Source organism: Tympanuchus pallidicinctus, unplaced genomic scaffold (assembly GCF_026119805.1).
Source record: "Tympanuchus pallidicinctus isolate F22 unplaced genomic scaffold, pur_lepc_1.0 scaffold4, whole genome shotgun sequence".
Taxonomy (NCBI): Eukaryota; Metazoa; Chordata; class Aves; order Galliformes; family Phasianidae; genus Tympanuchus; species Tympanuchus pallidicinctus.
In genome coordinates this window covers 28720685-28748499 of record NW_026294758.1, presented here as the reverse complement: position 1 = coordinate 28748499, position 27815 = coordinate 28720685, and the positions used below count along the sequence as shown (strand labels likewise).

Genomic DNA, 27815 nt, shown 5'->3' with positions numbered 1-27815 from the left:
TAACTGTAATTTTACACCATGGCAATACTTCCTTCCTTCTCCACCCAAATAACCACTCCAATAGCAACTACAAGTTCTAATAATTTCCTCAGAAGAGGAGGAATATCCTGTTTCTCTGCTCCACAATTTTGTAATATGTTCAATCATGTTAAGCAGTAGAAATTAAACAATGATTTCACATCTTAAGTCAGACTGAGAGAAGCAAGTTTGCCAATGTAGCCACTGTAACACACACCTTTAAAACAATTATGATTTGTTACACCCTACAGAGAGCAACTCAGAGCCAGAAACCAAATTCTAAGTCTTAGGCTGTTACTTCTAGGCTTCTAGAAGATCAGTATTTAGTCATTTCAAGGGAAGTTAACCAGCTCTATTAGCTCATTTATAAGGCAGCTCTGTTACCAGGAGACTGTCAACTAGATAAAGAGTAAGCTTAGATGTATTCTACTGCTTTACTCCTCTGTCTGGAAAAACATGCAGCCTTGTGCTTTAAGGTTGTGCATTCTGCTGTCGTGTTTTTAGTTCCACTCTTCCGAACAGTTCTAGCTCAAAAAAAAAAAAAAAAAAAAAAAGGAAAAAATCTACAATGTCTTGAGTTGTTTATGTACCATCTTCATGCTTCAAAAGCTGCATGTAGATACTCTGATTAAATATTACTTTGCTTCAGTGCTTCTTTGAAATTTTTTTAGTAGACTCAGTGTGTCCATGTAACCAGAGAAAACAAGTATACATAGCTACATAAAACTGCATCATCAGCACAAAAGAAAGTTGGCTTATATTAACTAAAATAAGCACATTAACTTGTTCATTGAAAAATTTCAGCAAATATTGAATAATTTCAGTAGTGGGCAATGAAATTTAATATTTGATACCAGTGGCTAAGTCTCAGCTGGTGCACTAAGCAAGAACACAGTAATAATAGTGCACAGTAAGCAAAGAGGAATAATTGAAGATACATTTTTCTAGTTTTGCTACTTGCATACCCATTTTCTGCCATTTTTCAGCATTTCTTTGAGTTCAGAAGTCTAGGACTTAGTCACATAGAAATAAGATGCATACAGAGAAGTCGTAAGAAAATAGATTTTATTTTCACAGTTTTATAGAAAAAAATGTTAACTATGCCTAAAGGAAGGAGCTTAACAGCATCTTTCTGTACAGATTTCAAATAGAAACTAAGGCACTTAAATAACATTTTGCTGTCACAAATGCATCTACCTACAACAATTTACAGTTTTCTACAAATACTAGCAAGTGAGCATACACCATTAAGGTAACATGTAAAACTATTTAAAACATGTCCTTACTTGCACATACCCTGGCATATCTACGCTCAAAACTTGTATCTAACATACTAGTTCAGAAAGTGTGCACAATGAAATAATCCCCGTTTTAAACAGTGACAGTTCCCTTCAATCAACCAGGTTCCACATACGTGGCTCACAGTCAGCCAATCCAGTTCATGTTATCTTTTGCCTTTTTTTTTTTTTGATTGGGTGGGTGAGGGAGGGGAGAGGGGGGAAGGGAGACAAAGTGAGGGCGTGGGGGATAACAGAGATTGGAATATTCTACCACATTTTATTCAAGTTATAAATGAGACTAGAAATTTAAGGGTCTTTTTTTAAATGTACACAGTGAAGCTTACTCTTAATCTGTTTTGAAAGTCACTGATTTGCTCAAAATTTATGCATGTATAGCAGATACCATTTCTGAATCCTTTTGTGGCAGAACTGGCCTTGGCCGTGGAGGTTTATACAAAAACACTGCCATGATCACAAAGATGATCGTGATGATTTTGCAAGCAGCACCTAAATGCAGAGAATAGAAGAGTCTTTGTTGCAGTCATCTTTGATGGTGAGACGAGTATTTCAGCCATTTACAGTTTCACACAGTGAAACACACTGTCAGATGTTAAACATATTGAAATTCATAATATCAATTAAAAATATGCTTTAGATTAACTCAAAGGACAAGTAAACTTTCAACTGACTTTAGAGAGCTTATCTGCCTTCTGGTTCTTGCCTGCATCAGCAGCTATTACTATTACTTCAGTTCTATATTTCCTCACCCCATTCTAGCCTGAAGTGCAAGTCTTCCTTACTTCTTTCTTCACTACTGTTCCTTATTGCATCAGTACTCTTTGCCTCAAACTAGAAGTGACTATGACAAGTACTCTCCCTCAGCTACCTTGAAAAAAGTCATTCAATTTACCCAAAGGTACTGAGTGGTGTCTGTCTTACACATGATCATGTTCTACCACTGAAATACATCCACATCCAAAAGATTCCAAAATTTGATGATGTGACTCTTCATTTTTCAGCTTGAAGATTAGTACTAGCAATTCAGTTTATACACCATAAGTACTACAACCACTAGAAGGTATTACAACTGCATTTTAAAAAAATCACAGCCTGCCTTCCCTCCTCCAGATGTGCATTTCACACACACAGAACTAACAGCCTGTTGAAGAGCTTGGGAAAATTTTTTGCTACTATTCAGAGACACTTAACTGAATTCTTAAGTTAACTGAGTGAAAAAAACCAGAGTATGACAGAAGTACAGAAGTCCTTTAGACCTTAAGCTATCAGCAGACCACAACAGATAAGACTGAAATGTGTGCCAATCCCTCAGAATTCAGAAGAGCAAAATTATTGTGTGTTATTGTTTTCTCTTCTAGGCTATTCTTAAGAGTAACTCAATGGAGTCTTGCATCCTCTCCTCCAGTATTTTGCTTTTTATTATTTGGGAAAAACAAAGTTTATTGTTATTGCTACTGTTGTTTTAACTGTTAATTAAAAAAACAAACAAAAAAAAAAAAAAACAAAAAAACAGTTCAAGGCTGTTTTAAAAAACCCCCACCTAGTAGTCAAGGTAGCTAACGTCAATACATCAATTGCCTTGTACATGTATTTAGTATGAAGTCACTTACTCATGCTCATCAAAAGATATGCCATTTTTTCATTGTCATAAACCCAGCAGGCTCCTTTAGTTTTACATTCATCAACATCCCACAGAGAACAACTCTTATCTATTGCAAAGCCAAACAAAATTGGTCCAGGAACAGTACCTAAAAAACAACAACAACAACATGGCAACATATTAACATTGTTAAAGGGTTTCTACAACACTTAGCATCCTATTTAATTTCTACCTGTAATTATGTTTATTTTTGTTACACTTTATCAGTAGAATGACCTGGATTTTTGGAGTTTCGTTATGTTCACCAAAATAACACTCACACTGACAGACAACTGATCTCAAAAAGTAAATTATGTAAAAGAATTACATAATTATATACAAACCCAGCCAGTAGCTAAGCCTTGACTCAGCCTTGTATTATGTATGCCATTTAAAGCATCCAAGACAAAAATAAGACCTTCAAATTAGCAATTCAGAGAATATCTACATTTAGTGTAATTTTTTTTTAACTGAAGTTGATTCACCTATCCAGCTATCTTTATTTAGAGTTTTAGTGAATTTCCACATAAAGACTGAATAATTAGCAATTTATGTGTAATTTTACAATTTCAGACATTCAAAAGTTTTTGAAAGGGAAAGGAATATTCCATCTGTCCCCTTTAAAAATACAACAGCATATGCAGCAGTAACGTTATTGGTTAAGACTGTCACCCTCCTGTGACTGTAAACTTCATGGTGCTAGACACATGATACTGTTTTCCATAGCATAGCTTAGCAGGATCTCAACTTCAAGAATACAACTTCCTCCAGCACTGGGGGAGGTGACAGAGGGTACCTTTTGCAGGAAGAATGATAGTTACCTACATTTTATTCCTGCCTGTGACAGCAGGAAGAGCTAACATGAATGTGCATAATCTATTCAAGGAATTTGAGTTCTGATAGCACTTGCCTTCTAACAAGTGTATTTCCTAAGCCAGCAAGATACTACTACAAGACCCTCTGGAAGTTTCTTAATGCATCATTAAGTTTAGAAAACAGTCTTAGAGAAGCAACTTGTTCAGAGACAGGAGTTTCAGCAAGAGTTTTATACCTAGTAGTCGTAGAAACACTGACTGCACTCCAAGAGCAAATGAGCGCTGCTTATCTGGCACACATCTGTAAATAAAATTACAAGAAAACAACTTCTTAACTGATTCTTTTCCCAGCTATTTTTCCTCACTGGATATGCTTTATCTTAATGTATTATTTTAGCCTGCTGACTGCACACAATTTTAGAAATCCAGCACAAAACAAATAACTAAAGAACTTTAATATCTGTTTCCACAAAAGAATAGAAGCAACTCCTATGGGTTATCAAGGAATTGTATATTAAACTATGTTTAATAATAAGTAAAAATCTAACTTACTAGCAGCACTTTGATATATTGTTGAACATTTTTTCCACCAGAGAACAACCAAGAATTAAAGGACAATGCTAGAATACTATTCTGAGCAACTATTCTTGAAAAAGCAATGTATGAATAGAGACAGCTTCAGCACAACACTCACAACACAGTACAGCCTTACAATAAATCAGTTTTGGCCTGTCTCACACAAATTACTGTACTGATGCAACACTAGAAGAAATTACCTCCTACCCATTTCTTTCAGATATTTCCCTTGGTGCAAATTATTTTATCTTCATCACATTTTAAAGATAATACATAAATATTAAGTGCAACCTACTCTATGTCATTTATGTGATTTTGTTTCTGTAGTGTATTCTTTACTCAACCTGTACTAAGTATACTGAAGTGCTTCATCCAAGATGAGCAGTGAAAGCCATCTGTCAGGATTCCCCTACCCACAAAGACAATTGGAGATAGGAAAACAAGCAGTCTTCTATGGTGTAAGTGTTTACTTCTAGCACTAGAATACTGTCATGAACACTTAGGTTTGCATTTCAATGTGTACAGAATAGGCTTGCTGGAGAGATACATATCAAAATATTCTGCAGTAATTTAACTCACATTGAGCATTTCAAATTATTGGAACTGCTCTATAGTACTCAAGAACTGAGTAACAGTTTCAATTTAAGAGTTTAAAGATTCCAAATTCAAAATGTTATTACTCAGAATCACCTAAATAAAATTGTCAGCTCAGTTCTGAAGATTGGGCAGCATTTCACACTCGTATGACCACAGACTAACATGGCAAACTCTTAAGCCCAGGTGGACACCATCCCTGAAAAGAGACTATTTCAAACTACAGCTGCAGTATCATTGCCCAACTCCACTATCCAGAAAGTTGGCAAAAAAAAACAACACATTTAACAGCCACCACACCTTGCCTTCTCCTCAAGTACCATGGGTAAAAATGCATATATATCTACACCACAGATACTTTTTTTTCCCCTCAGAAATATTTAAAGTACAAGTCAAATTTCAACATCAAGTTAAAGACCTCTACCTTCACATATACACATTGAAAGAACAATAAATCAAGCTTTTATGCAAGACAGCCAAGACAAGAAGTAACAGCCACATACACACTGCCACATTTCATATTAACTACCTCGGAATCCCAATATAACAAAATTAATATGATAGCAAAGGTAGTCTACAGTTCCTACAGCCAAAACTGAATTAAGGAATAGGAATTAAATAGATATTGACTGATTGTTATTTTCTTAGTAAGACTTGAAGTCCTGGAACTAACCATACACAAAGTAGTTGAATGTTTTCCCCATCCAAAAACATGGCAAATTTATTCCTTGCTTTTTGACCACAGAGGTCAAATGAATGCTCCCATGAAATAGTGAGCTTTGCTTCTACTTTTTCTGCAAGTAGGAAAGATTATTTTTACTGATTCAAACATTATCTACTTAACTACAATGAACAACTATCTCTCCTTCAAGTACTGCCTGCTAAGTGGACAAAACACCACAAAAGAAAATCCTTTGCACATACAATTGAATCCATATTACAGACTAAAATGAATTAAAGGGTTTCACTGATCTCAGTTCTCACTTACATGTTTTCTCTAGTGCCCAAAAAGCATACCTGAGAACGGCCACAGTAGACGGAGTAACAGCCATAAATGTAAAAACAACAGCAAAAAAGAAATAGATCAGAAATAAAGGTAAATGTTTGCATCGTGTTGAACATTTCCCAGATATAGCTTCAAAGAGAAAGTCTTCTGAAGCGTTTTCTCTCTTCAGCTTCCCAATACACGAACAGTTGTAGTAAGTCTAAAAATAATTTATGAAACAAATTAAGTAGACATCATTCTAATATGGTAGGTATTGTGCATTTGCATCCAAGTGAATTAAAAAAAAAAAAACTTGACTTCAAGTGTGGGAAGTAGTCTACTTCCTTCTGACCATATGACCACGTAACCCCAATTTTTTTAAATTGATTCAGCAGAATTTGACTGATCCAATGACCACCTGACCAGTACTCAAAACAGTCAACCTCTATTTTGTGTGCAGAAAGTTCCGAGGAACAAACATAAAAAGCTTAAAGTAAAGATATTCTAGAGTCAGAGACACAGATACTCAGTACACTATATTATAAACAGACATCAGCAGAATAAACCTTGGAAAGCTATCTTTCATACTTAAACCCTTCTGCAAATCTTTGAAGATTTTTTTTTTTTTTTAAACACATTATTTGGAAAATAAGTTGGTTTCACACAAATCATTTCTTAAAAAAAAAAAAAAACAAAGAAACAAAAAAACAACACCATTAAAGGTTTCAGGGGCTGGGTGAAATGCTCCTTTCTTTCCAACTAGTTCTTTCAAAAGTTTCATGTCTGAGGAAAGTATATCCAAAAGCTACAGATCTCTTACAGCACAATATATCTAACATGTTTCTCAATAGATGTTTTCACTAAATTAACTACTGGTAGTTGCTCCCTTGCTTATTAACCAAAGCTGCTGATTATTTCCAAAAACTCAAAAATCTTACTCTAAGCAATTTTAACTACAAAATTGCTGTTGCTTAAATGAGGTTCATTCTTTAGATTCAAAGCTACTTATGTCATTATTTCCTCCAGTTTATCTTCAAGCTTAGGTAATACAAATTCAGTTTCAACCGCAGCAGAACAACTGAGATAAACGCAGGAGCCCACATACTTTACATGAGCTGTCAGCAAGCCCCATATCACATGGCTTTATGCTTTTTGCTATAAGCAAACTGGTTTTCACAGTAGGCTGTACTTGACAGGAAAAGAAATGAAGGCTTCCCTTTTTCAAGACTACTCCTGAAGACTTAACCAGGACAGAAGTGATGTTGGGCTGCTTTTTTAAGGATATGATCAAACTGAATAGTTTTAAGCTCTTCATTTAAATCCACTCTAGTTTGTTTTCAAGAGAAAAATAAAGTCTGAACTTTCCACTGGAAAAACAACAACAACAACAACAACAAAAACAACACAAAAAAAAAAAACAACACACAAAACAAAACAGTCAAATCAGATAAGAAGTCCCCAGCCAATCTGTTCAACTTGCCTACCTTTAAGGCTTTTCTTCCTACACTCCCACAGCCCTGCTCAAGTGTTTGTTATGCTAGCAGAAACAAGGAGAAAAGAGTCTCCCTTGCTGAACTAATCAGCCACTTTCATAACTTCCTAACATTCATGGTAGAGGAAAATTACTTTCCAGGGTGTGACTTTCCAGGTTTGCAAATACACAGAAGCATACTGCCATGCATATAATAAACATTATATTATTCTTTAAGATACTAGATAAGAATTGCAACTTAATGTCAAGGCAGCTGCTGATTTCTACTATTGTGATCAACTCAATATATCAAACCTGGATTTGCTTTGAATTTTCAGCAGTAAAAGGCCTAGTGGAAGTAACATCTGCAACGAGACACTAAGCAAATGAGTCATATCAGCATTCACCCTACTTACAAGTGTATGTGCTTCCAATTCACGTAAGATTTTCCCGTAGTAACCATCACTTTAGTGATACTTATTTGCTACCATACTGATGGGAGAACACTTGCCACATAGAACATATTTTGTATGAAAAACAAACAGGCTAAGTCAACAACTTGCATACTATAAATCACCTTTTTCTTGTTACTAAGATTAGACGATGTACATCCTGCAAAACACGGAGAAAAGTACTGGACTTCATCTCTGCCACAAACAGGGTAGTATCTGGAAGTGGAGCATCTGCAGTTAGCATTGCATGGTGCTGTTAAGTTATGTAGCGTGCCTGTTCTGAAATAATAATAGTTTTAAACTAATTATAAGCAGCAGACATGTAGATAAGTAATACACTATTCATAGAAACACAAATCTCGATTATTCCAAAGACTAATTCATGCTCGTAAATAATTCATACTCAAAAATAAAGCAATTTCTAGTAGATATAAAATAAAAAAGAATTACTTCTGGAATTGTAAGTAGTTTTTTTGTTTGTTTTGTTTTGTTTTTTTTGTTATTACTGCCACAGATTTTTTCAATTTAGAAACAAAGAAAGATGAGATAAAGATTTGTATCTCAACCCAGTTCCTCTTCTTTTCTCCCTCCCACATACATGTATACTTGAAGTTCTTTGATTTATAGTTTCAAGAAAAAATGCAGCAAGATTACATAATACTACATCTAGAACAGCACCCTCCCACCATCCCCAGACAAGCAGACTTGTCTACTCAGAGCACTTAAAAGTTGCATACATATCATTGTTTTCTTATTCATCTATTACACAGATACCAAGAACAACATCTTGAGTTTCATAAAACAGTTCTGTTTTCATACATCAAGGTAAAATTATGACTTTAAGATTCTGTACTCTAATGTAGTTTTCTTAGTTTAAACACTAGCACCAAAAATGCATCAAAATATATTTACCCATTATATGTTTCAGAAACACCAGCAAAAGGCTCATTCCCACATTTAGCAACTAAAAAGACTGTGTTTAACAGAAAGGCAACTGAACAAGTGCCTATGATGAACTTGATTATGTTTTTGCAATCCATTTTGTACTTGGATACCAAGATGCCACTTATGACTTGGCCTATTGCTGCTGCCGGAACTAATACAAGCCCTAGAGGAAAACAAGAAAGCAATTACACAGAAGTACAACACATAGTAAGTGAAGTAATTCAGAGAGCAATTTCATGTTATGTAAGAAAAAAAAATCATAACAGTTATGGGTTGCATCTTAAGGTGTAGAGTAAGAAATGTAATAGTTTCTGTGAAAGCAATTTATCTTGTCTTTATATTACCTGTAGTCTTTCCAGAAGATCAAATTCACAGTGTAATCTTTAGACATACAAAACTGAAGCTCAACAAAGCAAACCAAGATTACTTAAGGGTACTTAATTCTGGGCAGAAAACTCTGAACACTACCAATCTGCTTTTTGAAAATACTATTCCATGGTTTCTCAGTATTTTTTCTCATCTAGATTCTTTGTTCCAAATTCATGCTATGAACTTTTTAAACAACAGAACACAGTTATACAGAAGACAGCAAAAGATACAACAAAGCATCTACAGAAACTAAAAACTAAAGTTCTCAGAGACCGAAGTTGGCCAGTTTTGCTCTCATAATCTATATGGATTTATCCCTACACACTATTGGAACTTCAGAGATAACTGAAAGCTTAAATATAGCTAAACTCCAGTAAAACAGAGTTCCAAGGCACAACTTGAACTGACAAGGGATATTTAGAGACTTGAGATACAGCTGCAGAGCTGTACAGGCACATATGCACATAGAGAAAGGCTCAAAGTATAACACTCAAGACTAGGTAGCTCTTAGTTCAGGTAAGTCTAGCTTTCAACATGACCGTGGACATTTCTTCAAAATTCTACATCTAATTAACACTACAAATATCAAACTCAAAGTAAAATAGACTAGAACAGGAAAAATTAGTTTTCTCCCTCCACTGCTGACAACAGTTTAACAATTCAGCATATATTCCAATGCATTTCTGCTGGAAACTTACAGATAACTTTGCTCTGAAGCAAAGAAGACTAAATAATAATAGCAGTAGCTATTTAGTATTATCCAGAGGACTAAGTCATTGAGACTTAGTGGAGAAAGAGCACTTCAACTACCATATGCTTGCACTAGTAGCTGGAGTAATTTAGCAAGATGTTCCAGAAATACAAAGCTGGTCATAATGCAAGTATCTCTTGGCCTACCTGCCTTGATCTTGTTGCTATCCTTGAAAGATGACTACAGACTTACTCACGTGATCCTAACTAGTGCAGCTTTTCCATCACTTACCACATTGATTTCTACAATACTAGCTTTTCAAAGCCCTTCTTTTTCTACCTATTACTTCTGCCTATCAGGTAACAAAAATAAGAGGGACCACAGCTTCATGCTCCTTTAGACGATTTTAAACAAAGAAAATTAAATGCCATTCACCAAAAATAGAGGAATAAATTAAAGTGTCACTAGCATACAAATTTTTCATTCCACTTTGAAAGTTACTATTAGTTTACTGAACATACAGACAACTCAAATTTTCACCATTGGCAAATTAAAAACTTGGGTTTTAATTCAGATAGGCATAAAGATTTTCTGCTGTAAGAACCCAATTTTAGCTGTTTTCAAACAAATAACTTCTCAATAATCTCAGAAAATACAAGACAGACTATATTAGCTCCCAGCTGTAACCTAGTAAATATGTTAAAGATTTTAAAAAGAAACAAACAATAAAAAGCAAAAAAAAAAAAAAAAACAAAAAAACCTCATTACCTCCAAGAGTTGCTGAAAAACTTGATGTCATTCCAAACTGATTTTCTATAAACTTCGGTAGGAATGTGGCAAAGCCAGTGGCAACTAAAGCTTCTGAGGTGCTGGCTAGTATTAGACTCATAAGCACAGGATTCTTCAATAAAATCTGTGGAGAAAAGTTTGTGTAATTTCCAGAGTGTTATTTCATCATTGCACCATGTAAACTAGATGCCACTTTATTTTCAAGCAGATACTTTCATGCAGAACTTCACTAATACGCTGCTCATGTTAGCAGTCAAAAACATCAGCAAAACATAATATGCTTTATTTCTCAGTGACTCTTAAAAATTCTGCCACAGCACTTTGAAGATGAAGTTACCTCAGTAAACATTCATTTAACACCTGAAAAGAGTCTTATTCTCAGTACATATCAGTTGTATTAAGTTCTATATTTTCTTACCAGGAGAGCAATAGGAAAGTCTTTAAAATTTTTTCCAATATTCTTTGTTTCAACAAGTGCCTCACTTCCATCATTATGGGTTTCAGAGACTTTTTCTGCCTGTATTTTTGCTGTTCCTACAGCAAAAAAGGAATATTTATTAATAAAGAAGATATTGAATAACAGTGCTCAAGACTTAAAGTAGAAAGAAATACTACAAGAAACGTTTCCTTTCTACCATAAGACTAATTGAGTATTTCTATTGACTTGGAGCCAGAGAATACCAATAATTTATTGCTGTGGGAAAATTTTAATTAAAGGCATCATTCTTCCCTTTGATAACCTTGGCTGTAATAAGATATTAGCAATTACATCTTAAGAATTTTAGATTCTTAGTCCATTCACTGTTTTCATAATCCTCATGTTCTGCCTGGTTCACTACTTTATTGTTCCTTTCTTTTAGATCTTTCTCTTAGATAGATGCTCTTCCAAGCAACTACTTGCCTCAGCAGAAAATGTATTAAAATCTTCTTTTTAAGACTCCTCTGCAATACTTGAACTCATATTCTACCCATAGCTATAATGCAGTAGTCAAAGACAACAATGCAAGAGTTAAGCTGGTAGGATTTCCTTATGATTTTTGGTGATAAGCAAACATCTTTACTTAAATGCAGTCCTGTGAGCACCTAGTTGAAAGCATTTTTCAGATTCTGACTGTCAGTTCCCATATTCTATCTGTTTCCAGTCCTGCTCTACTTTCCACTAGTACTTGGAAGATCCTTCCTCTGGCTAATTCCCCATGTTTTAAAGGCTAAATAGTAATAAATACCTTTTTATTTCAATAAGGCTTGGGCTATTACATAATTAACTGAGAATCAGAGGAATCGGCCTCTGAGTCCAGCACTCTAGAGATAGAAAGAGATCTCCTTTACAAAGCAGCTCTCATTCCCATTTAAGAAAAAAAAAAAAAAAAAAAAATTACCCGGCAAGTATTTCGGAAAGCATGAAAATGGTATTATCAGAAACCAAATTGCAAAAAAGCATACAAGGAATCCTATCCACCATGCTCCAAGCCAGCGTGGATCATCTTGGTCCATCTGTGTACTGGAAAAATAATTTGGGAAAAACTGATGAAATCATGTCACTGATTTCAGATGTCAGTGAGATAGAAAATTATTTCTAAAAGTAGATGAGACAGAAGGTCCTTGAATGTTGTCACTTTGTTATTTATGTGCATTAAAATTTGTTGCTTACATGTTAAAATACGAAGTACACTCATGATCAGTATTTTCAAACAAAAAAAAAAAAAACAAACCATTTCTCTTCCTCATGTGGAAAAGATTTGAAGATTTTAGTAAGTATTATTAGCAATGAAAATAGGAACTAGAAGACTCATCTTGCCTTTCTGGGATCTTGATATCAATATAAATATTAAGTAGCTGTCCTCCTAAGACATAGCCAATAGCAGGCCCAAGCAATGACATGGCATAGCCAATTCCTGGAAGAGAAAATACATCATATTTTTAAGCTTCCTTTTCAGGAAATTCCTTAAGTCAACTTCAGACCAAGTGGTTTCTTAATTCAACCTCTTCTTTCAGTATCATTGCTTCAGGTACAGTATCAGAAGAAAAAGTTTGTACCTTTACCTCAACACAGAAATTTGCAGCACTCATGAAAGCTACATCTCTGAGGTTTAACATACCAAGACACACACTTCACTTGCACTGTTTACATACATTGTTAGATTACCTTTAGCACATCCTGTCCAGCAATCATATGATGAACAACCTCTCATAAAAGTTTCTTCATTGCAATTATTACAAGCATCAGTTGTTAGAAGCATATGCATGCTGTCTTTAAAAACCTACATACTTTGATCTTCAATTGAATGCAGATGTTTTTTGTTTTTTTTTTTTTAAACAATCAACAAGATTACAGTGCAGGCTTCCATTAAAAGTTTCTGACAGGAGAAATATCTGCCACTCGAGTTTGTGGAGAACTTGCTTCAATTTCCTGATGTAATTCTAATAATATAAAGCCATGGATTTGAATTACTCCTGGCAGTTAGGTTAAAAACACTAAAGCTGCAGCTGTATCTATGTGCTACAGAAAAGCAGTCTTAAGTCTATATTGCTTTTGTGTTAGTACAAGATTTTCTTGATGTCACAGCCTTTCTGGCCTATCAGATACTTCTGTGGCATATTAACACTGTTGGCAGAACAACTCTACTACTAGTTGAAAGACTGCCTGCAAACTAGAGCTGTCAAAATAAGACATGCAATCCTGCTGCCAAAGCTCTGCGATTTTCATCCTCCCCCCCTGCCCCCCATGTTGAAGAACCTAGACTTCTAGGATGTTTCTAGGATGCTTCTAGATTGTCTGTTTTATGAGTATCATATGATTTCATTCTCTTAAGATAGCAAGAAATAGTGGCAGGAGAGAGTGAAACAGAACACTGACACACCAGAAAGTTAGAATAAATATGCAGTCGATGAGTTCTAAGTTTACCTCTATTTTAGTTATAATGATAAGCTAATAGAAACACTCTAAATTCACATTCATCATACATAACTTCAAATTTCCATGATCCTTATTTCCTCCTACAAACTATTCAACCTAAATTATCATTTGGAACTTCTTAACAGTTCCCTGGCTTTAGATTTAAATATGTCTCTACTGAGCAACGTAAGAAGTCTTCACAAAATATCCCTATTTTCAAGAAGGAAGAAAACAACAGCTTATGAATTTACCAACTTTCAGACTAAGGTGCTAGCAGTTATTTATAGGCACTAAGAGCAACTTTAGGGTGGTCTGTTTTTTCCTTGTCTTGAACAAGCCTTCTTGTATCAAGCAACACAATATATTTTAAATCTTCAGTACAATGTTATTAAGGTTAAAAACGACTATATATTATAGGCTTAATGTAGCTACCTGTCCTCTCACTGTAATTCCCTCCAGTTGTTATTCTATCAAGTAGAATACACTATTCTGCTAAATTCAGCAGGTATCCAAAGACTGCAAATGAATCAGGTTTATTATACTGTCAATTACATTTTAAGCCTCTACGCTAATCACATCTCTTGAGTTTTCAAGACGCTTCTTGATCCCTTAATCATACCAACAGTACTAACTTTGCTCTATTTATTTCACTATCCTCAGAAAATGTACAAGCCTTAACTCATAGTAAAGACAAACAAAATTAAGGGCTGCCTTCATTTAACATAAATATTTAACATAAATAACTAGACACTTGGTTGGCAGAAGAGGTGGCTTGTCTGGAACAATTAAGCAAGAAGGGTGTGCAAGTAGATGATGACTTCAATGATTTCCCCCTAAGAGAAAAGATTAACACTACGAGTTTTTATTCTTTAGCTTTCTAAGAGCTTGATAGTAAATATAAATCTATTATCTGCATTACTAGGTAATCTCTTTACTTTCAAGTAAGGCAGGAATATATATCAGAAGTATGTTTAAGTGCCATATTTGGATGTGACTAGAAGACTGCACTGATCACACGATGCTCATAAGTGTCCCTGTATACATAGGGCTGCCCACTGTCAGTAGAGAGCTAATAGGTATGGGTAAAGGACAGATACTAGCAGTAGACATCTTACCTGAACATATTGTTTATATGAAGGCTATATTAAGCCCTTTCAGTTACTGAGATGACGGAAGAGCAAGAGAGGGACACAAAGCAACCTCCTGGTAACCCTGCAAAAATACTACTGAAAAGACTTCATACTTACAGCAGTACTCTACAAGTTATAAAACTACTTCATGCACATTAGCATACAATGATGAAAGATGAGCCTTAGGTCAATACATAAAACAATTCATTGGATATTGTAATCTGTGATCTTTCCAGACAATGTATTATAAATGGACTTAAAACTTACCTATATAAAGGGAAGATTTGTGCTTTGGAACACTATCATCAATAAAAGCTGTCCCCAAAGTATACAAAGGAGTTCCTCCAACTCCCAGCAGCAGCTGTCCCAGTATAAAGACATAGAGATAATTGGAAAGTGAAGACTTTGTCCTGGTACTGCAAGTGAAATTAGCAGAGCTTGTTCCTGAAATCTGACATGTATCTGAGGACATAAATAACAAAATTTTAAAGGCATACTACCTAGCTCATTACAACTGAAGAACTTGTATTTATTCTACATGTACATATTATACATGACATATGACAGTGCATATATTCTGCACTGTTGCACCCAGACTCCTATTCTATTTTTCACACCTACTATACCCTATGCATAACTACACTAACCTTCAGTTACATTATATCTTCTTAAAGAAATATGATTACAGCAAACAAAAACAGGTTTTTTTCCTTACCAATACAAAAATATGGATTAAATAGCCTTATTAAAACACTTTGGCCTGAGGACCAAGTGTACACAAAAAAAAAAAAAAAAAAAAAAAAAGTCAAATGGTATTCAACAGTTTAGGGAACACTGCTAGGAAACAGATATTTAAGTTTGGTTTTGTGCCCTACAGTAGTTCTGAGGAGCACTAGCAACAGCCTCCATTCTTAAGCAAAGAAACACAATGGCCTGAACAGCAAGAGGAAAGTTGGACTGCTGGAGAACAAAGTGCCACAGTCAGTTATAAATAAATAAATAAACAAACAAACAAACAAACCCACTCTCACACACAGAAATCCCACAACACAAATCACCACAGGAAGGAAGTAGAGCAGAATGCATCTGCTGTGCTCCTGTATGCTTCTATGCAGAAAGGAAAAAAAAAAAAAAAAAAAAAAAGAAATGAAGACAGTATGTTTTTTCTTTCCCTTCCCCTTCCTATCACTGCACTTTCAGTAACAGACAATCCCAACTGACAAGATCAAAAGAAAAGCATGTTTCTTTCTTTCCAAGCTTCTCCACAGAAGAACATACAACCTCGAGGAAAACAATAAACCTGTCAATTTGGTGAAAACAAACCATCCTGAGAAAATATGAAAACAACCTCTGAATCAGGTAAGCTCACTGATGAATGCTTTGGGCTCACAAGACATAAAACAAGAAAAATCCTGCCACTCAGTTTTTTGTTTTCTTTTGTTGTTGTTTTTTTGTTTTTTTGTTTTTTTTTTAAAAAAAAAGAAGGCTGACCAACATTGTCATAAATGCATCATGGGCTTTTATCGTTTCCTTTCTAAAGAAGCAGCAGCTCCATACCTGTAGTAGAGTCATGTACCACATAACAGGTACATTAGTGCTGTAGTATACAAAGTGGCCAATTCTGAATGATTAAACACTTCAAGGGGAGTTATTAGCATTTTAAATCTTTCCCAGTCAGGAACAAGCTTCATTTTAATGTTTCTTTGAACCACATATGGTATGTTTTAGTATGAAGCACTTCTCTCATGCTCCTAGAATTTGTTTTCCACTTAGTGTCAATCTATTTTCTTTACATCTTTCTGCACAAAAGATCAATACTGAGGTCTTATATCCAGTTAACTTTTTAGTATTATATGCACAGTATCTAAAGTTATCTATTGCAAGACAGCATTTCCTACAATTTTCTGCTAACATACATATTTGTGTACAGCATGTAGAGAACACCTACAGTTATCATTTTAACTCTAAATGCCAATTAGGCAAGTCTGAATCAGCATTAACTTATTTAAGTTTTGTACTTTAAATAAGAGTACCTTGCTCTTACTACTTATCTGTACTTATCTGAAAATAAGTAATCAACTGTTTAAGAAAATTGCATGAATTTTATTAAGGTACTAGTCTAGCTTGAGATCCGCGGGATAGCTTCATGAAATAAGATTCCACAGGCTAATGGCCACCAAACTCTGACAGACTGCTTCTTCGTGAATCCCTGTCCCCAAACCAAGTGTGTTCTTCCACATCAATTTAGAAGCCTTATGCCATTGTGTTACTGAGTATAGCCTCTGTCAGTTTTCTAGCTTTTCAGCCAGTATAATTATTCTCATGCAAAGATGAAAATTTATCACACTTTTTATTTTCAAATCATACAATTAAAACTCTATCTCTATGAAATTATGAGAATAATGTATACTTTAATACAATTACAATATTCGTATTTGCATCATCCACTAGACTTACTGATTTTTAGCTAAGCAAATGTACATGCACTTACTGATTGCAGTCATAGACTTCATATTTCATTTCAAGAAAATTCTCCAAAGAGTATTCACTAATGAAACAAACTGTGATGAGATTAGTTTAATTCAGGGTCAAAATTGTCATCAAATGACAACTCACTGTCTTTACCTCAGAAAATCAAATAATCCCCCTCTTCTACTAGTATAAGGTTTTGAACAGTCAAATAGCCTGGTAATGTGCCATAGGTTAATCTAACCTATATTAGTTCCACCATCTTATGATCGGTGTGGAAGAGAAAGCACTGGCTTTACATAATCAAAAAAGTCTAATCTGAGATAAGCCAAGCTCTGGGAGAAGTTTAGATGGGTAACTAACCACTTTTATCCAACTTTTCCTCTACAAAACTGCTCTTCTTTCTAAAAACCATTGGATTAGTATTTTGAAGGGCAGAACTGTTTTAATGACAATATTATCTAAAATGGTAATTATATATCTCCCTCCATTCTTTACTTTAATATGCCTATCTGAATACAAGTTATGTAAAGGGGAAGTATTCCCAAAGACTTAATGCTAGTGCAACATGCTAGCCAAGAAAGCAGAACTGCAACATGCCTTAGCAATTACATAAATTGGAAATAATACAGATCAAGACTAGCTTTACTCATATCTTACACTGGATGTGGCTGTTTTGTTTGTGTAGGATTTTTTTTTTTTAGTACATTAAAAAGTGAGATGTGGAGAAATAAAAGAACAGCTTAATTTCTGTTCCCTCTTAAGCTTAAAAATATCTGTCTGTCCTGTAGGTTTTGAATGGGGAAGAGAATTTTAAGGGAGATTCAGAATTCTGGGACAAATTCTTAGTTTCTGTGAACGGATGTTCTGTAACCCTGTAATATATAAGTGGTATAGAGAAATATACCAGATAGTGTGAAGAACAGCAGCTCTATCCATCATCTGACTTATCTGGTGATCTGTTCAGAAACAAAAACCAACAGGAAATCCACAGGCATGCCAATGGTGAAGAAAGAAAACAGTCAAATTAGAGGCTGGCATCTCACATATTCTGCTCACCCCATAGCCCTCTTACATGTTTTAGATGTACCACAGTCTCCTTCATTATTTAATTTGTCCTCTATATATTCCAGGAAAAGAGATCAATTATTGCCATTCTGAAGAGATTCACTAGTTATCAGCCCCTAGTTGACTAGTCTACATTCGGAGTTTCCAGCACTACAGAGAACTGCGGAAAGGCACTCAAGTCATTTTCATTTTTGTTAAATCACACGACATGCATTTAAACTTAAATAGTAGAAATGAAGGGTTTTGTGGAATAATTCAGGCTGCTGGAGGCATCTGGAAGTTGTTTAGTCCAGCCTCCCAATCTAGTGTCAACACCGACACCAGATGAAACTGCTCAGAACTCAGCTCAGACGGGTTTTGAAAAGCCCTAGGAAGAGAGACTGTCCAGTAACCTCTTCCAATGCTTGATTATCCTCATAATGAGATTCTTCCTTTTTCAAAGTGAGGATCTAAATTTTCCATTTGACATGAAAGTCATTTCAATAGGAATTGAGATAAACATAAAAAATATATTGCTTATAACACCATTTCAACTGTGGTTTTTGCAGCCCTCATACTGTGTCAGAGTAATCAAATAATTGCTGAATTATAAAAAACCCACTAGATGGAGCTCCTGACTCCAAATTTCAGAGCTAGATCAGAAGATTCTATGATGATTTAAAGATCCTAAACAAGGATCTTTAATAACAAAACAGATTATAACTACATCACAGTTTTGAGTTTCAAGAATTTTTGGAGATCAAACAAGACAGAAGCGTTTGAGTTTTTCTATTCATAAAGAGACAGTCCACTGGTTAGCTATTAAGTAAGACATTGATTTAAATATTTTTACACTGCAATAATATTTCCAGTGAAACAGTTCTGAGCAGGTAAACATGCTATGCTACAAAGAAGTACACAGATACCTTGTGGTAAAACAGTAATTTCCAGGAAGTCTACAGGACTTCAATTTCTAGATTAGGTAATAATTTTCCTGGCAGTCAATCACTGTTATACTGAATTGCACTTTAAAGTCATACTATAGGTGAAGCTCACTGGATTTACAAATAGATGAACAGAAATAAGTAAAAAAACTAGGTGGTGCAAAGTACCAAGCGGATGTTAACAAAAAATAGACTGCAAAACTTTAAAGTTGCACTCATAAATTGAATTCACTCCCAGTATGTGGTCTTTAAAATACTCATCCAAATGATAAGCAACAAGAAAGGTTTGGACTGTGTTTGGTACTATTAAGTTTTACAACTAAACGTGCAGCTAAGATACTTCATCATCAAAACAAGCTAAACTAGGCATCCAATGAAAACATGTACTCTGGTTAACTTCAATGTGAAAGGACGCTGTTGTACAGTACCTGTAAACTTGCTTTGAGTCTGCCATAATACACATTTCCTGAATTCCGCAGCCATTTATTTTTGATAGTGTTTTGTTTAAGTCAGCTTAGACCCTTAAACCTGTTCACTGTCACAGCACAAGTATCTGCATTACAATAGTCAAAAAATTAAGTATGAATTCAGTTAGCTTTATAGGGCCATGAAGAAGAAAACATGTGCCACTTGAAACTTTCTGCACAGATTCTGGATTTCAAAACTCAGTGTAGAACACAAACCCTAATAAAGTATTAACTCCTACAGCATCTTCACTGCCAGATGAAATGGCAGATGTACTGACAAAACAGGAACAGACACAGATACTTATCAAAATTGCTAGTAAGGGAAAGAAACCAGTTGCAATAGTTTGCTATCTACCTTCAACACTCTTGTGCTGCCAGTATCTCACTGCAATAGAAAACAAGGCTACAAACAGGTCAGAACTTCCTTTAGATTAAGTTCAGCTTCCCTTACATACTAGAGAGATATAAGAGTAATAAATAGTAATTGCAAAGAGAGTTATAAGAGTAATAAATAGTAATTGCAAAGAAACGAGTATGTGGTATAGCCAGAAGCAAGTAACTCTTAAGGCAGCAACAAGCTTAATGTGTAATCATCTGTTGAAACTTTTTCATTTGGCTCTATTAAGTTAAAAGCTAGATTAACTTCTGCCTCAGGCCCTCATTTATTCAATGGGGAACAGTAATTTACCAAAGTTATTTAACTAATAGTCAACATCTTGACAGCTTATGGAAGTGCATGGCATCTTGTGATTAACACTTGAAAAAATATAAACGAGCACCAGCAGCTGGAAGTCTGAGAACATTCCACCAGATTGCTTAATAGCTACTGAGTTTTTCAGTTAGCATATTAATATACTTAGTCACTAAAGAAATTTGCTTAAGCAATGCAATAACAATTAAGATAACCGTGAAAAATTAAGTCATCCTTCTTTTAAAATATCTGGATGTTTCCTTGTTGGTTACAGGTGTATCACCACACAGAAATACAAGCAGATGGCATTAAACACACGGCACTCAAAGTCTTGAGTTACGAGCAAAGCTCTGTAAGACAGAGTTGGATACTATCATGATTTCGATACTGCATGTTTCTTCTTTACTTAAAAAAAAAAAAAAAACCAAAAAAACGTAAGTATAGTCAGCTTTTTGGACAAACCCAGTAAAACTTCTTAATGAATTACTCAACATGCCTTTGCATACCTTTGATAATAGTTCAAAATCTAGCAGAACTGCAATGTGCAGTAGCCTTTCAACAGACAGTAATTCTGACAGCTTTCCTTTCACATTTATTCCACATCACTGACCTAACCTGCATTCTTACTGATGAATAAATACCAGATCATTTTTTAGTCTAAGTGAATTTTGATTACACTCATCAATACAAATAAAAAAGCACTTTACTCAACCTCAGATCTATTCTGAAAAAGAAAGTTCAGTGTACCGAAACAGCTCGTGAACTCATGGATTTATTTTCACTACTAGGAAATACTACTCAATTTTTACAACTTCAACAAAGATTAACTAGGCTGCCCAAAGTAAGAGTTGCACCAAGTTGCTACAAAGAATAATGAAAAACAAAACTACGTTTTCAGAACATAAGAATAAGCTTACCTTCAAGTTTAGCTCCATGGTGATATTTTCCACTACTGAAGTGCGGTAAGGAAAATACAAGGGAGCCCAATCCTAGCATAAAAGCTGAGAAAGCCAGCCATCGTGGTTTGTGCCCTCTTTCTCCAAAGAAAGATACGAACAGTGACAATACACAAAACGCAATGTCATAGCTTGCAGATATCAAGCCAGTAAGGGAGCTGTTCAACTCATAGCGCTTCTCAATTGTTGTGATACTGACGTTAATCAGGCCATTTACCACAACACCTACAAGAAACAACAACAGAAATGTAATTAATAAAAAATTCTTTGATGGGGTTGCAAGGACAAACTTACCATCATCTTCCACCACCAGAGGAAGACTAACAATATATTTACAAAGCTACATTTTAAGGTACTTATTGACTTTTAAATCCAAGCATATAGTGGATTCATATGCTGTCAACTTAAGACAGCCAAGCTGCACGGAATCTATTCAATTTTGTTCTCTCCTGTGGGGAGAGATTTAACACTCAGCTACTCAGTACAGCAAAATGTCATACCCCATGGTCTGCTAATGTTATTAAGGTTCCAGATTCAGTTTGAGTTGCAAATTTCAAATAAAATGTATTTCAGTTTCAGGAAAAAAAAATTAAAAAAATTAGTCAAGTTTCTGATTTGCACGAGGACACAAACTAAGACTGAACCAAGTTACTTAATACTAGACACATCTTTTAAATATGGACATCAAATAAATAGTATTTACTCCCTATCACCACAAAAGGAAGATACAAGGCCTTTGAACAGATATCTTTATCTATGAAGTTAAAAATATGCAAAACAATTTAAAGACACTGCAACTGTTTCAGAGCAACCAAAGTGATTTAACTGACAAAAATGTCTCTCATGCAGAAGTATGAGATGACCTGGAAAAACAAAGGCCTCACAAAAGCTGCTATGCCTATGCAGTGGCAAAAATGAAACAAACAAACAAACAAACAAACAAACAAACCCAGCCAAAAGTATAAGTTATGTTAGCCATGGTTTGCACTGCAAGCAGGTTACAGGTACTAGCCTGAATTTCTTATCCTGCCACACATTCTGCTTCCATATGAGAAAGTAGTTAAATGCCCATACCTTTACTTTAATAGTCCCAAAATAACATTCTGATACTAATCAGATGAGCAACTATACTTCATAATATTGTCAACTAGCTACACCATAGTCTAAACTGTACCTTTAATAAAACACTGAAGGAAAATGTTAGGAGGTCTTCAAATAGCAGTTGCAAATGAAATCAAAACATTGTGAGCACCTCTTACAGCACAAGCCCTACATTTATCCCTCCTATTTCTAAGAATTCAAACATGATTCTCTGCTGCCATTCCAGGAACAGCATGGGAGGACTAACACTGGGGATAGCAGTGGATTTAAGACAGTTTTCAACAAGCACTGCACTATCAAGAGATGCAATTACACAGAGCTGAATTTCAACAGACCTTCTTAGAGTCCACAACATATTAAAAAAAAAAAAACACTGATTAACCAGCTGATTTTTTAATCAGTAGAATCCCCTCCATCACTTTACCTTTTAGCACAATCTTGATTATCTTACTATTGTCACTTCATTAAGGATAACAATTTCACCTATCACTCCAGGCACGATACTTAAATTCATATGAGATGAACAGCACTATTTAGGTGTGCCTCAATGTCATTTTTTAATTCTTCGGCAGCTTTATTCATTCTCTCCAGAGGAGCAGTGACCAAAGAACAATAGAAGCATGAAGGAATGAACAAACAAATACTCCTATTTGCAAAGCACTTTGAACACTTGCTGCAGCTTTAAAACATTCAAATGAAGGAGGAGAGCTACTCCACAAGTTGATTACTGAATTAGAAGACACTGTTGCTTGCAGTTTACCAGTTATCTTAAATTTACATCCATTAAAAAAAAAAAAAACCTACAACGCAATTTTATTGGATAATTAGATTCATCTGTAAAATGCAGATGTGATGAATGGCAGTTTAACTTCTCCAATGCCATTATCTAGTCATTAACCACTAAAGCCTCTTCAGGAAAGAAGAGACCTAGTTGATCTCCACTTTATCTGAAAAATGAAGATATCTTAACACTTAAGTAGTAGTACAGAAATTATGTTTTAATTAATCTCATCCAAAACTTTACTGTCTTCTCATGTAAGTTAGAAGCTTGAGTACAGTGTGAAGTGATCCACAAAATCTAGATTAGTTATAAATGAATTTCATTTGCTCCAACAAAAAAGAAGGAAAGAAGTTCATTTTTTCTTTATCTGCTTACCAAAAAGTGCTTGACAGGTATTCTACATATCACATATTTAAGGTGATGGTTTGCAAACATCAAGTTAAATTAAAATAAAAGGTCTTTCCAGTGACAAAACTAATGAGTGTATAAAGTACTAGTGCTATCTGGAGTGTTCAACCAGATTAGCCTGGAGCAGTCTCAAAGACCAGTTCCATTGATTTGTTGAAAAGAAACACTACTGACATAAGGAATAAACAAACTATCTGGCATTCAAAAAAGTGAGAATTTCTACCTTGTTTTCTACTGTAAATATGAACTGCAGCATATCCAGTTACAGTATTACATGATGCAGTCATACATTTACGCAATTCAAGTGCCATACAGAAATCAGGTATTAGTCATGTAAGCATGTTCTGCGCAAAGAAGAGTTTTCTATACTGGAAATACAGGTTTTACCTGTACTTGAAACAAAAACTTCCAGAAATGAAGAGTTAAGTTTCAGCTCAAATCTTCCAAGAAGCTGAAACACAGGTAATCAGCTGCTACTAGGAGAAAGTAACCTACAAATACATCTCTTTGGTTAAGCACGCACTGCTGGAAACTACCTACCGTGTTTACTCTCTCTGTAAATGGAAGAGTGTTCACTATTCTTCAGCACACTAACAAATAAACTAGAGGTACATTAACACTAGGAAATCTTGTAGATATGTTTTATCATTCTCAGTGATTATTTCTATAATTTGGAGGATAAATGAAATACTTCAGATTCAAAGCAAGATAGTACTTTAACTTCAAAATCCTACATAGTTTGTGTTGCTATCTAAATCCTTCAACTGCAGCACCAGAACATCTCTGCAAAGTGTCACATATTACACTAAATTTCTTGTCAGCAAATTCCCATTCTCTGTTTCTGAAGTGACAGTGTGAGTCCCCAGTGATCAATTCCCTTGTTGGCTTTTTTTTTTTTTTTTTTTTAAGAAAAGTTCAGATAACATCTTTAAGAATACCACAGAGTCCATAGTTACCAAACCTACATCAGCTTTCAAAGTAAGTGAGCTCTGAACTTTCATTAAGTCTCAAAATCTAGACTATATTAAACAAGTGTTCCTCTAAGGTCTGCCAAATCTCTAGTTAGATAACGAGACTAAGAAGCCTTAAGGAACACCACACAGCATCTTAAGAGATTAAGACATATGCTTTATGACTGAGAACAAACCCTATTAGCAGTAAGAGATAAATTCAAGTGATACTGAATTTTTCATTCAGCCAAGCAAGCTTAGTCAGCTTGCTAATTTTAAGAAATAATGTTTTCACAAATTGAAGTGCTGGAAGAAGTCAAGATGCTCTTTAGTACATAATAAAACTCTGAAAACTTTTCAAAGACAATTTCAGGATGTTTTTAGTTTCCTACCCCTATTCTTTCTAAAATCTTTAGCAATTCAGTTACCACAGCAGTTCACTCTGTAATAAATCATTCCACCCCTCCCTTACTCTTTACTGTTTGAGAAAAAAAATTGAGCTATGGAGAGACAACTGTAACAATAACCACCTCCTGGCCTTCCCAACAATAGTGCAGCCATTCAAATACAGGCAAAGAAAAGCTACTTCCGCCTCAAATCCTCTAGATGCTTTTTTTTCTAACTCAAAACATGTATGCTAAGGAAAGAACAGGTTCAGAACAGGCTGAAATCAAATCCTGAAAAAGCCCTGAGAGACACTTGAGAGTTTTCCAATATATATATGAGCAACAGGCAGCTCTCTAAGTTTTAAGAGTCTCTAGCCCAGCCCTCCCAAGACCATCCTAGTTCCACACAGGAAAACTGACATTCAGGTCCTGTTTGCTTTCAGTACAGGCTACTCATTGTCTTGGCAAAGGATGGCCCAGGTGGCCAAGAAGGCCAACGGCATCCTGGCCTGCATTAGAAATAGTGTGGCCAGCAGGAGCAGGGAGGTGATCATCCCCTGTACTCAGCACTGGTGAGGCTGCACCTCGAGTGTTCAGTTTTGGACCCCTCACTGCAAGAAAGACATTGAGGCCCTGGAGCGTGTCCAGAGAAGGGCAACAAAACTGGTGAGGGGTCTGGAGCACAAATCTTATGAGTAGCGGCTGAGGGGGCTGGGATTGTTCAGTCTGGAGAAGAGGAGGCTCAGGGGAGACCTCACTGCACTCTACAACTTCCTGAAGGGAGGTTGTGGTGCAAAAGGGTCTGGCCTCTTCTCCCAGGCAAATAGTAGGACCCGAGGAAACGGCCAGAAGTTATACCAGAGGAGGTTTAGGTTGCACATTAGGAGAAACTTTTTCTCTCAAAGGGTGGTCAGGCACTGGAATGGCTGCCCAGGGAGGTGGTGGAGTCGCCGTCCCTGGCAGTGTTCAAGAGGCATCTGGATGAGGAGCTACAAGATATGGTTTAGTAGCTTGTGGTACTAATAGGAATGGGAGGGTGGTTGGACTAGATGATCTTGCAGGTCGTTTCCAACCTTGTGATTCTGTGATGCACACACATGTGCAACACAGTTGAATTTTAAGGCAGTTGTTTATGGCTTTTTGGTTTGTTTTTTTTTTCCCCCTGGGAGACACAGCCTTCTCTTTTAGCTATTCCAATAAAGTTCAAGGTATATGAATCTAGTGAAGATCCAGATGAGGATCTCAGCTTTCCTATCCTCAGGTTTACACATTTGGTATGCCAACACTACTCTTTTCCCTCAGCTATCATTCTAACTTGCTAAGCCTAAGGCTCACTGAGGTCCCAACAGGTCTTGTTACCAAATACAAAAAGGATGGACAAGAATATCTGGAACTCCACCTTCCCCAAAATCCGAGCTGCTGGTTGGGTGACAGACTGACTGGGATCCAGAGAACAAAACCTGATTTTTGAAAGCCATCCTAATCACCCAAAGTCCCACACTGCCATGCCAAGGGATTTTATTAATTAGAAGGCATGTAACAAAGTGCACAGGTAGCGCGCTCCAGTTTTATCTATCAGTGTATGCAAGTAATTTGTTACCTTTCAGCCTGTTAAGAACATCACTTCCCTGTGAATGACTGGGAAGATATACAGCAGTCAAGAGCTGATAGGGTCAAGGGAGTCAGTGGTGCTCAGAGGTCACCAGGGAGGAAAAAAAAAAAGAAAGAAAGAAAGAACAGAAAGAAAGAAAAAGAATAGAGTCAGGTACGATGACTAATACTGTAGGGTCAGCTTCCCCATCCAGCCTTCGGTGTTCTCTTCCCCACTGCTCAGCATCACCATCGGACCCCGGCACCTCGGGGAGCTGATGGTGATGTACCGCCTCTACCGCTGATCCGGGGAAGGGAAACACCTGCGGGCAGCAGGAGGCTCGGCGGGACGGGTTACCTTGAAAGATGGCCAGCAGGCTGTAGGCAACCAGGTAGCCCTCCGGGGTGTTGCAGAACTGCAGAGCCTTAGGGGCGCAGCGGCCCCAGCCGCAGGGCCCCTCCTCAGTCTCCTGCGCCGGCGGAGCATCGGCAGCGGCACCTGCCCCGGCGGGGCTCGCACGGCGCCGACCGCCGAAGTCAGGGGTAGGGGGCTCGAACGCCAGGTTCTCGATACCGTCGTCGCCCTTCATCGCACCGCAGCCACCCGCCCGGGGCAGCAACGCTCCCCTAAATACCGGCAGGGCGGCCCGCCCCGCCGTGGGCAGGTAGCGGCACCTTCTCCTCCTCCCGAGGAGGAGGGCCGCGCCCTACCCTGCCCTGCCCGGGCCGCTTCGGGCCGTGCCCCGGACTCACTGCCGCCCCCCAGAGCCCCGCGTCGGCCGTTACCGCCTCCCAGCCGGGATCTGCCCAACGGCCGCTGCCAGCCGCGGCACGCGGGGAGGCGGCCCCGGCTCCTCCCGCGAGGCTCCGTCCGCTGCCTGCCCCGGAGCGAGGTAGGACGAAGGTCGGCAGTCAGGCTGGGGGGAAAGGAAGTAAGAGACGGTGAACCGGAGAAAGGTCTCGTGAGTGCGCTTCACCGGGACCAAGCTCTGCAAAGCGCTCTTAAACACAGCTGGGAAAAATGGAAACGATGTTTTTCCAGATACGGTACTTTCCAGCATTAGGTAAGAGCGTTAGCACACATCCTGGATGTGGAAACACATTTGCAAAAAGACCTGCTGTTGGCAAATGCCATCTTTAGACAATATTATTCCCCTGATGTACGGTAGAGTTTCCAGCTGAGGGAGCTGTCAGTCTGAGAACCAGCAGTAGTGCTGCAGGCACGGCCGTGGGGCTCTGTCAGGTGCATCAGGCAGTGCTGGTCTGTGCCTACAGCAGGAATTAATTCACCAATCTGTACAAGAGCAGCCTGGAAGGAGTTCAGGGATTAATGAGCTACCGCCACCGGCAGCAACAG

The 27815-nt window shown here is 36.8% G+C and overlaps 1 protein-coding gene across 2 annotated transcripts; it reads right to left on the bottom strand.

Annotated features, from left to right (window-relative positions):
* Positions 1 to 1467: 1467 nt before the first annotated feature.
* Positions 1468 to 27258, bottom strand: SLCO4C1 (solute carrier organic anion transporter family member 4C1). 2 transcript variants are annotated; one of them, XM_052701011.1, is made up of 13 exons: positions 26817 to 27258; positions 21204 to 21467; positions 14936 to 15130; positions 12441 to 12537; positions 12022 to 12143; positions 11061 to 11176; positions 10622 to 10766; positions 8761 to 8956; positions 7974 to 8064; positions 5958 to 6145; positions 4007 to 4071; positions 2927 to 3064; positions 1468 to 1805 (listed from the first exon to the last, which is right to left on the bottom strand). In XM_052701011.1, exons 1-13 carry the CDS (start codon positions 27046 to 27048, stop codon positions 1681 to 1683), a joined length of 1974 nt encoding a protein of 657 aa, XP_052556971.1. In that variant the 5' UTR covers positions 27049 to 27258; the 3' UTR covers positions 1468 to 1680. The 2 variants fall into 2 exon arrangements, with proteins under 2 accessions (XP_052556971.1, XP_052556970.1); XM_052701010.1 differs by having other exon boundaries at positions 7974 to 8127; positions 26817 to 27257.
* Positions 27259 to 27815: the final 557 nt, after the last annotated feature.

Coding starts and splice junctions, on each gene's coding strand:
- SLCO4C1 (XM_052701010.1), bottom strand. CDS start 27,048: ATGAAGGGCGACGACGGTATCGAGAACCTGGCGTTCGAGCCCCCTACC. Junction 21,468..26,816: donor CCTGCTGGCCATCTTTCAAG/GTAACCCGTCCC, acceptor TGTTTCTTGTAG/GTGTTGTGGTAAATGGCCTG. Junction 3,065..4,006: donor AGTGTTTCTACGACTACTAG/GTATAAAACTCT, acceptor GTTGTTTTTTAG/GTACTGTTCCTGGACCAATT.